The sequence below is a fragment of the Condylostylus longicornis genome, unplaced genomic scaffold, assembly GCF_029603195.1.
Source record: "Condylostylus longicornis isolate FDR11 unplaced genomic scaffold, ASM2960319v2 ptg000022l, whole genome shotgun sequence".
NCBI lineage: Eukaryota > Metazoa > Arthropoda > Insecta > Diptera > Dolichopodidae > Condylostylus > Condylostylus longicornis.
In genome coordinates, this window is record NW_026577991.1 from 1411754 (window position 1) to 1423891 (window position 12138).

Genomic DNA, 12138 nt, shown 5'->3' on the forward strand with positions numbered 1-12138 from the left:
TGTATGTGGATATATAAAGCTTTTTATTATATTCATATGTATATATATAAGAATTTTTTTTTATATTGAAAAGAACCCAGATGAAATATGAAAAGATAGGTAAATGCTGTGCGAAATTCAAAGTTTTCAGTTTGATTTCTAGAACACGCAAGAGTGTATTATCGCTTTTTTTCATTTATAAGAGCAAAGAAAAAAAAAGTGATTTTTTTTTTTAATTTTTCGAAAAAAGGATATACAAAATTAATTGAATTTTTAAAATAAAATAAAAAAAAAAAGATATTAATTGTACATAATTAATTTAGACATTTTGTTTAATTATATTTTTAATAAAAATTAAAAAAAAAAAATTAATTATAACAATATCCAAAAATATAGTATATAAAAGAAATGATGAGAATAACTGGGCTCACGGCCAACTAAATATTAACCAATGATTTGCATAATGTTTTAAAAGGAACTTTAACATTAAATTCCTTATTGTATATATTATTAGAGGATATTTTATTAAATACATATATAAAATTATTATTATGAAATTAAAGAAATATTAAATTTAAATGAGAAGGATATTTATTTTATTTATAAGAAAAAAAAAATTCAGATTACATAATACAATTCAAAAAATTTTTAAATATTCAAATAAAAGTAAAATAAAAATTTATTATCCTTATAATATGGATATGAACATGGTTATTTAAATAATGCCCTCCAATTAGAATTTAATGGCAAATAAAGAAAATTTTTAACCATAAAATGGAACTGTTATCATAGAGGATATCCTTAATTTCATATTTGAATTTATATTAATTTTTTATATCCCAAATATTACACTAAAATATATAATTATATTATAAAAATATATTTTTTTTAGAGGGTTGTTTTAAATTTTTTAAAGAAAACTAAGGGAAAAAAAAATTTAACATAATTTTTAATTTAATCTCGCATATATCCTTAAAATATATCTTTCGTTAATTATTAAATTTAAAAATTTAATTATTTTTCTTTTCTCAGATCAAATATTTTATATGTAGTTAAAATCTATATGAAAATTTCAAATATATATTTTTTAATATTACAAAATATTACGCTTATGATTTATGGTATACTAAAAAGAAAAAAATTGTACAATTAAAAAATCCTGTAAAGAAATTTATAAAATATGAAAATTCGTAAGGAAAGTAGTTGCATGGAAATGAGTGCCTTTTTTTTAATAAAATTGTTTATAGTGCAGTGAAGAAGAGTGTTAAAAGGAATTGTGATTTGAAGCGTATAACGCTATTGAAAACTTGAAAAAGTTATAAAACTATTAAATTTTAATTGTAGAAAAAATATATTTAACTACAACAGTATTTTAATTACAACCGATTATATTTAATATGGTTTTTTAAACCATCTACTATATATGCTATTAAGTTTATGTGATTGATGTAAAAATATCTTAAGAAATATAAAAATTATAAAGGCCTATAAAATATATTAAAAATTTTTGTTTTTCAAATTTAATATTTGTGATTTATAATCTTTTTTTCATGTGGAAATTTATACTATAAATTTTTTAGAATTTTCACTAAAGTGAAAAAAGTGAATTCTTCAACATTTTGGATTTACCATTAAAAATTTTAATAATATAAATAGCAAACATGTCTGATAACGTAAGTATAACAGTTTAATTTAATTTAAAATTTTAAAAAAATCATATTAAATATGTTTCCTAAGGTTCTTTACCGTACTATTTTTATATGAGTTAGATTTAGTTAGAATAAGGTTTTGACCTTAATTCATTTAGAATTCTTTAAGCTTGGAAATCACTTTCAATTAATTCAACCTATTATCTAATATTCTTAATGGCAAAATAAATTTTCTTTAAAAAGTTTTAGTTTTTAATTAAAACTTTGAATTGAATTTAATAAAATTACTAAATTATTTCATATTACAAACAGAAAATTAAAAACTAAATTTCTTTCAACGGGACAAGTATAAAAACTTTAATGAATAAAACATTTGTAAATCATTCAATAACACAGGGTTTGAACAGAAACTCCAAAAAGCTTTCCTTTGCTTTTAGAACAGTCGAAATAGCTTGTCACTTCTTAACGAGATTAGAGAAGTGTAGGAACATAGACCTGATTAGGGTTCCAGGGCACAGCAATATCTCAGAAAATTGCAGGACAGATGAACTCGATAGACAAAAGACAACTCTTGAAGTATTATCTGAAAAAGATAACTTAGAATTTCCTGTGAGTAATTCTGCCACAATGAATTTGATATTTTTGCGCTGAGGAGACATCAGAGCAGAGCTAACTGAGCAGGTCTTATGTCTATCAAATATGGCAGTTAGATGAGCCAACTCATTACCAATATATGTAGAAACAGTTTATAAATTAAATTATGCAGCTCGGGCGGTACATTTTAAAACTTTTAACTTAATAAAAGAAAAGCAACATACTTGAAACTGCAAAATTGTAATGTATTTCTTTACAACTTCAGTTTAGAGCCATCCCCTGCTTGATGCACTTTTTAGTGATACTTGATTTTGAAACCGACTTCAAATTTCTTACTTAGTTAGAATGCGGTTTAAGCACCCACAAAACATCCAATTTTACAGCATTTAAAATGATCTTTGATATTACTTAAATAAATTTAGAAAATCTCTATGAGAAGAAACCACCAAATATTCTGTGAAATGAAAAAATTTAATTTTACTGATTCTCTTTTGAATAAACGCAAATAAAGGGAAAATTTATTTTAACTACAATGGGAAATTGAATTGGATGGAAATTTACCGGGCTCCTTTTATTTTCCTCACTTTTGTTCTTTTTTTTTCGTTTTCACATATTTTATGCAAAAATATGACTACTTACTTATTGTAAACACACTTAAGATTTTACATTACATTGTTGTCCATTTTTCTTCTTAATAAATGAGTTCACCCTACTGAATAAAACAAATAAGTGCAAAAAAAATATTTTTATATAATAAAGTGCCATTAGAGAGAGTAGAAAGGTAGAATAAATTCCATGAATTATTTCAAAACAATTCACTTATAAATTTTTAATGTAATATTAGAAATGGAATTTAATGTTATTATACAAAGCTCATACCATATTTTAAAATTTTCAAAATTATTTTGACCTTGAAATTTAAATAAATTATTGAGAATTGTTGAAATTTAACAAAAATTTATGAACCCATTAAAGGGATTATGTGTATTGAATTTTTCTTTTTAATAACAACTTGCCTTTTACACACTCCGGACCCACACTAACAACAAATCATCTAAAGTATACACGTGCTAAGTGTAATTTTAAAATTTTACTGAAAAATCTGTCATTTCTTCATTTTTATGTCGAAAATTTCTATTATTATTGTGGTTTCCATTATTACAGTGGTTGTCCAATTTAATTATAGAAAACACTTTTTCTGATTATTTACTTAATTTAAGGTTTAAATAGTCAGATCGATTTTATTATAATTTAATATTAATTTACTTGAACTTGTACCATTTAGAGTTCATAAAATTCATTGTTGTATTGTGAAAGCGTAAAAGCAAAAAAAAATTAGCATTCAAAACAACACCCCTTATAATTATAAACAAATTAAAGAAATTAAAAGAAAAATGTACCAAAAATCGCTTAACAAACTTTATAAAATTGCAAAGTTTGATTAATTTAGAAAACAATGTGTAAAATATTAAAAAAAAGTACCAAAATTGTTTATCAAAATAATTTGAAATTCTTCAACAACTTATTGATCCTTTTTGAATTAATCAAATCTACATAAACATATACAAATATATTTTATACTTTGAATTCATTATTATTTAGAAAATTCAATGATTTTTCACTGTTTTTATGAAACAAAAACAAAAGAAATTCTAATTATAATTGAATTCAAAACTTTACTTTTTTGTGTTTGTGCCTTAAAACAAAAAAAAAAAACAGTAAAAAAAACAAAATTTCAAACTTTTATGAAAAAGTTCAACATTTATTTTATTTTTATTGCTTTTTAATGTGATTTAAAAGTGATGTTGCTTTATTTGATTTTTGTTAAAATCAGCGTACATAAAAATCAGATTTTATGCTTTCAAAATATTTTATAAAAATTAATATACTTTCTGATCACATCAAAACAGTTCATTATTAGAAACACATAAAAATAGGTTAAATTGATTTTGCATTCAGCCCGACCATATACAGATCCAATAAAATTTTCGTGCGACTCTGAGATTTATTCATTTAAATTCTGATAACCGTTATGACAAGACCACATGTTAGACCTCTTATAATAAACGCTACAGTTTTTTTTTTCCTCGGGGTCCGAGGCCCTTAGGCCCCCCTGACGTCGACCCATCGGATCTCTTGTGATTCCCATCCTCCTCACATTAGTTCTATACCAAGGCCCCTGACAAACTGCAGTATGGCAGCCACATCAAAATGTTATTGGATAAAACGTTTATTCAGTAAATAAATTAAAATACAATAAATTGCTTATAACGACCCAAAACTTTGTGCACAAAGAAATGTGCTTAAATAAAAATCTTACTTAAATTATTTTTGTATTCTAACTTTTAAAGAGTCAGCGGGAGTCTAATACGTTTGAGTGTTTTTATAATAGCAATAAATCAAAAATTCGAAAATCTTTTGTTAAATTTTTTTTTTTCTGTTTAAAATAGAAAAAATTTAATAAAGAAATTAGAGATCGAGAATTTTTTTAATTCAATACTTTCAACATATTTTAAAGTTGATAAAAATTCCAAAAAATTTAGTGTAGCGTGTTAAAAATTGAAATTTTACAATTTTTTTTTTATTTATTTAGTAAATTAATTTTCTGTCCTTTCAAAAGGTAGCCAGAAAATATTTAGGCATTTTGAATTCCAAAAGAACACAAAATTAATCAAATGCTATGAGAAAAATCTTAAGAAGAATTTTAGCCCTGTTGATTAATATTTTTTTAAATTTTTTAATTTTTTTTTAGGTAAAAAAATCCTTGAAACTTTTTTTACTCTTTTTACACTTACATAATTTACCGTTTTATTTATGGTCCTTTGATAATATTCGTTTCCAAATTATTCAAGCAAATCATAAATTAAATTTTTTCAGAATTTTACACATATACGTTATATAGCACGATTTAAAATATTTTTGTTGCATTAGGCATCCGATAAATCTTAAATTGAGTGTACACAACTACCTATGTGTCATATTATTACTCAATAATCTTCATAAATAATGCTCATATTCTAGATGTAAGAGTAATGATACACACATAAAGTTACTGTTAAATAATGCTCCTACTTCAGAATAAATATACAATATTAATATTAATCAAGGAATATTGACACTATGAGACCAGGCATAACTCAACAAAAAAATTTCGAAGAATCGTAAGATTTCAACTCTCCGAATCCAATATTCGAACATTAAACTTGAATCACATAATTCTTAATAATATTGTTGCTTAATATACATACGTAAACATTAATTTATATTTTGTAGGAGTTTGACTCTCATTCTCATTCCACAATACATATATTTTACTTTACGCCTAGCAGCATGCAATATTTTACAGAATTTAATTGCAATTAATTTAAAATCTAAATCAAAACCTAAATTAGTGTTATATATGAAACTTCATTCAAAATAAAATTTCTTTAAAATTTTCAAAATACCAAAATTAATAATAATTTTAAAAATAACTTGCATAAAAGAGTATATACTTTTTTAATATTTAATATCAAACCAATTTCAGGATATTTATATGAAATTTATTTTATTTCAGACAAAGTTCTACTAGAAAACATTTCATATTCGTGCTAACAAGGTTCTTAATGAAATTCATATTTCGAAATTTCATCTTGTAATACTACTGAGAACCGAATTTTAATATTCAAAGTTCTATAAAATTTTGAAATTTATTAAGTACTTGAATTATCAAAATAAGAGATGGTCGTAGGTTGACATAGGGAATTTAGATATATTCCTCAATAAAAAATCGGGTGGCTTAGCAAGGCCACCTGTCATCGTACGCTGATAAATGATCTGGAGTTCAAGCTGTGGTGCTTTGTTACACCGGTCACATAAACCAACCAACTTGACACATTTACAAAATCGAAATTACTTTATTGCTATATACAAATTCGTATGCAATTTAAATCTGCATAATATTACGGAATTCATGTAAAATATTCTCGGCATAACAATCGAAGTTAGAAATATTGTTTGCAATACAAATTTTTTACTTTATTATATCATATTTAAAAGCATAATTAACTGAACATTGTATTATAAATAGATCCTATTTCAGTTTTAATGAATACCGAATTAAATAAAATTGCGTACCCCAACTCACCATCTTTGACATTTTAATTTCCATTAAAATAGAAAAATTTTATCTATATAGATATGGCGAATAATGAAAATTCTAAAATAAAATTTTGAAAGTTTTTTTTCATGAATTATTAAAATTTTGATTAAAAACTAATTAAATATTTCTATGGAAAGAAGGCAAATGAAAAATTCTTTTAATTTTTAAACCTACAATGTTGTATTTTATAACTAATTTGATCAAAATAACAAATATGTGAGTGTAGATTTTTATAAGTAGTTTTTGTATACACACTTACATATTTTGTCCTTACTTTACCTCATTCGAACCAGTTCTAAGGACTTCAGTTTACTTGTAATATTCTAGGACAACAAATCTTTTCATCTCATTATTTTTATATTAAATTCTGTAACGCCTCGTTTTTCTAACTCAAAACAACTCATTAAGCAACTTAATAATTATGTCACCATAAAACAATTATTTTCAATTACTCAATTACAAAAATTAAATATTAAATTTTATTATATAAAAATTAACCTTCTCCATATACGAGTACCTATTTCAATTTAATTAAATCAGTTTTTCACCTTTCTATTTGCAAATTATAATTCACAAATTAGAAAGGTAATTAAATAAACAAATTAATTCTAATGTTGGCTTTTTTATATATAATATAGTTCAAATGTTAAAAGAATGTCTAATTACTTGCAAGTACTCGCATTTCCAACTATACTGGTACATAAACATTTATATACAAATATAGAAATGTCTAATCTTTTTCAATTTCTCTTTCTTTTTCATTATATTTTTTTTGGTGTTCATTTCTTGTGCTTTTCTTCTAATTGTTTTTTCATGTTATTCATTTTATGTTAATTTTTTTGTACATAGCTTATTGAAATGTTTAAATAGAAAAGTTGATAATAATTACCAACATTTTTCTTTCCAATATAAAGGAATACATAAAATTTTAAAATTCTAAAATGTTAACTTTGACGAAATAATCCAGTAAAAATGTTAAATATGTGCGTAAATATAAGTGTTGCAGATCTACAGTTAACGTAGTAAATCTACTCCATTTTTTCAAAAAATTTTATAGTTTACTACTCTGGCTACTTATTAAGTTTAGCTATCCAAATAAATTTGCTTCGTTAACTCAGCAAAATAACCACAGTTTGTAGAATTTTAGTTAAGAGAATATTTTTGCTGCTTTTTCCTAATTAACGCAATCGTACATCAAGTTAGATTTTGTGTATAAAGTTTTTACAAAGTGCTTTTCCAGCGTACATTATGATAAAACTAAGACGAATATATTCTAAATATTTTTTCTCGAAACCTGTATATATTATAAAATAAAATTCAATAAAATTATAATACTACAGATTAATGAAAGCTGTAAACAATGAAAAACAAACATAAATCTTTTAAATTCTTATCATTCACATGCCTTTCATTAAATTTTAAATAGGATATAAAAGGATATTTTTCTAGAATAATATATGTAAAAACAAAATCTTGTTAAAGAATTAAAAAAGTTATTTTGAAATTAAATTTCTCTGTAAATTAATTAAAAATTAAATTTCAAGAATTCTTATTGAATAGTATTTAAAGAAATCTTATATTACAAGCAAATTATAGTCATGCCATTATAACTTATGCTGTTCATAATAAAAAGTTTAAACAAAATGTCTCAAGAAAATCTAATATAAAAAATATTATCTAATATGAATAATAATATTTTTTTCAAAAAATAAATGATTTCATATTTTTATAGCTGAAGAGCCTGAGTATATAGATTTTTAAATAGAAATATAAGCGAAAACTTTTGAATTAAATTTGTTATATAGAAGGACATATCGCCGGCATGTGCATTAACTTTCCAATTAATTGGAATTTTACTTTAATATAAAATATTCCATATAAATTTTTCAGTTTTATAAAGCTATTATATAGAAAATCAAAAATAATAAAACACGTTTCACTTTAACCTATGGCCAAACCATTTCGAAACGCAGTCGAAAAACCTACAGGGATTTTATAAATATTATAGTTGCTAGGAGGCAACCCAGATCTCCGACATTTCTCTAGGTTAGAGAACATTTACAAAGAATTTTTACTTTTCTTAACTTTTTTTTTTCATTTTTCTAAAAATTAACAAAATTATTTTTTCCCTTTCAAATAACTTGAGAGCACTTCCACGAAATATATTTAATAAGGAAAATTATTAAGAATAAGAATAAAGTTCAAAAATATAACAAACATTTAGATTAAAAATAAAATAAAACACTGTCCTCACATTTAATAGCAAATTATTAAATTGTATATATATCTCTTACGATAAAGCAATTACTTTGAAATTCTTACTAAACTTAATAAACATAATTTTATATTTAAATAAAATTTAAACAAGTGGAATTAAAAAATATATGCATTTAATATAAAAATTTAAAAAACTTTTTATTTATTTAATTTTCAAATTTTGAGGAATTTCAATGAATTTCTAAATTTTCTTCAAAATCAACTCATTTTTAAGCAAATCATCGTTTAAATAATCAAAAACAACTTCTTTTCTATAATATTTCATTCAATTCCATAATATATCAAATTGTTGCATACAGTTAGGATGAAAGTAAATATTTTTCTGACGAATTGCAATATAGCACCCGTCACAACTTGTGAAACTTGTACTGGGGTACATAGCCTCTTCTGAAGTACACGTTTTTTGATTGAAAATTTCAAAAATTTCAATTAAAACTTCCTATCTCTTACGGTTTGGTCAGAAACAGTGTTCTCACATTTTCAAAATTTATTGTATAATACTTTATATTTCCCTTATTAGGATACTACCTTTATTTGATTAAACATTTCAAAAATTTCCATTAAAACTTCCTATCTCTTATGGTTTGGTCAGAAATTGCATTCTCACATTTTCAAAATTTATTGTATAATACTTTATATTTCCGTTATTACAATACTACCGTTATTTGATTGAAGATTTCAAAAATTTCAATTAAAACTTCCTATCTCTTATGGTTTGGTCAGAAACTGTGTTCTCACATTTTCAAAATTTATTGTATAATACTTTATATTTCCGTTATTAGAATACTACCTTTATTTGATTAAACATTTCAAAAATTTCCATTAAAACTTCCTATCTCTTATGGTTTGGTCAGAAATTGCATTCTCACATTTTCAAAATTTATTGTATAATACTTTATATTTCCGTTATTACAATACTACCGTTATTTGATTGAAGATTTCAAAAATTTCAATTAAAACTTCCTATCTCTTATGGTTTGGTCAGAAACTGTGTTCTCACATTTTCAAAATTTATTGTATGATACTTTATATTTCCGTTATTAGAATACTACCGTTATTTGATTGAAAATTTCAAAAACTTCAATTAAAACTTCCTATCTCTTATGGTTTGGTCAGAAACAGTGTTCTCACATTTTCAAAATTTATTGTATAATACTTTATATTTCCGTTATTAGGATACTACCGCTATTTCATTGAAGATTTCAAAAAATTCAATTAAAACTTCCTATCTCTTATGGTTTGGTCAGAAACTGTGTTCCCACATTTTCAAAATTTATTGTAAAATACTTTATATTTCCGTTATTAGGATACTATCGTTACTTAATTGAAGATTTCAAAAATTTCCATTAAAACTTCCTATCTCTTATGGTTTGGTCAGAAACTGCATTCTCACATTTTCAAAATTTATTGTATAATACTTTATATTTCCGTTATTACAATACTACCGTTATTTGATTGAAGATTTCAAAAATTTCAATTAAAACTTCCTATCTCTTATGGTTTGGTCAGAAACTGTGTTCTCACATTTTCAAAATTTATTGTATAATACTTTATATTTCCGTTGTTAGGATACTACCGTTATTTGGTTGAAGATTTCAAAAATTTCCATTAAAACTTCCTATCTCTTATGGTTTGGTCAGAAACTGCATTCTCACATTTTCAAAATTTATTATATAATACTTTATATTTCCGTTATTACAATACTACCATTATTTGATTGAAGATTTCAAAAATTTCAATTAAAACTTCCTATCTCTTATGGTTTGGTCAGAAACTGTGTTCTCACATTTTCAAAATTTATTGTATAATACTTTATATTTCCGTTATTAGGATACTACCTTTATTTGATTAAACATTTCAAAAATTTCCATTAAAACTTCCTATCTCTTATGGTTTGCTCAGAAATTGCATTCTCACATTTTCAAAATTTATTGTATAATACTTTATATTTCCGTTATTACAATACTACCGTTATTTTATTGAAGATTTCAAAAATTTCAATTAAAACTTCCTATCTCTTATGGTTTGGTCAGAAACTGTGTTCTCACATTTTCAAAATTTATTATATAATACTTTATATTTCCGTTATTACAATACTACCGTTATTTGATTGAAGATTTCAAAAATTTCAATTAAAACTTCCTATCTCTTATGGTTTGGTCAGAAACTGTGTTCTCACATTTTCAAAATTTATTGTATACTTTATATTTCCGTTGTTAGGATACTACCGTTATTTGGTTGAAGATTTCAAAAATTTCCATTAAAACTTCCTATCTCTTATGGTTTAGTCAGAAACTGCATTCTCATATTTTCAAAATTTATTATATAATACTTTATATTTCCGTTATTACAATACTACCGTTATTTGATTGAAGATTTCAAAAATTTCAATTAAAACTTCCTATCTCTTATGGTTTGGTCAGAAACTGTGTTCTCACATTTTCAAAATTTATTGTATAATACTTTATATTTCCGTTATTAGAATACTACCTTTATTTGATTAAACATTTCAAAAATTTCCATTAAAACTTCCTATCTCTTATGGTTTGGTCAGAAACTGCATTCTCACATTTTCAAAATTTATTGTATAATACTTTATATTTCCGTTATTACAATACTACCGTTATTTGGTTGAAGATTTCAAAAATTTCCATTAAAACTTCCTATCTCTTACGGTTTGGTCAGAAACTGCATTCTCACATTTTCAAAATTTATTGTATGATACTTTATATTTCCGTTATTAGAATACTACCGTTATTTGATTGAAAATTTCAAAAATTTCTATTAAAACTTCCTATCTCTTATGGTTTGGTCAGAAACTGTGTTCCCACATTTTCAAAATTTATTGTACAATACTTTATATTTCCGTTATTACAATACTACCGTTATTTAGTTGAAGATTTCAAAAATTTCCATTAAAACTTCCTATCTCTTACGGTTTGGTCAGAAACAGTGTTCTCACATTTTCAAAATTTATTGTACAATACTTTATATTTCCATTATTACAATATTACCGTTATTTGATTGAAGATTTCAAAAATTTCAATTAAAACTTCCTATCTCTTATGGTTTGGTCAGAAACTGTGTTCTCACATTTTCAAAATTTATTGTATAATACTTTATATTTCCGTTATTAGGATACTACCGTTATTTGATTGAATATTTCAAAAATTTCCATTAAAACTCTTATGGTTTGGCCAAAAACCGCATTCTCACATTTTCAAAATTTATTGTATGATACTTTATATTTCCGTTATTAGGATAAAAAACTTGAGCTTAACAATTTGTTGCCGATCTTCCACTTTTGGATATCTTTTCTACAAATGGCATTAAACCACCTTTTTGAGCATAAAATAAAAATATTAAAGCATTTCATTGGAGAATTCCTATACTCTCCATTACACTAGTTCTATCAAGATCTAATTTTGTTTTTTTTATTAAGGTTATACTAGGAAATATTGTTTACATCTCAAATAATAAAAAAAAGCAATTTATCAC

At 23.8% G+C, this 12138-nt stretch overlaps 1 protein-coding gene across 2 annotated transcripts in view; it reads left to right on the forward strand.

Annotated features, from left to right (window-relative positions):
• The first annotated feature begins 271 nt into the window (after window positions 1–271).
• Window positions 272–12138, forward strand: part of LOC129606716 (anion exchange protein 3-like) — a 54037-nt gene continuing 42170 nt past the window's right edge. Inside the window, exons 1-2 of one of the 2 annotated variants that reach the window (XM_055517203.1) lie at window positions 272–479; window positions 1012–1652. In XM_055517203.1, the coding sequence (XP_055373178.1) occupies window positions 1641–1652 (12 nt within the window). In that variant the 5' untranslated portion in view covers window positions 272–479; window positions 1012–1640. The remainder of the gene's footprint in view (window positions 480–1011; window positions 1653–12138) is intronic. The other variant, XM_055517205.1, reaches the window with a different exon arrangement.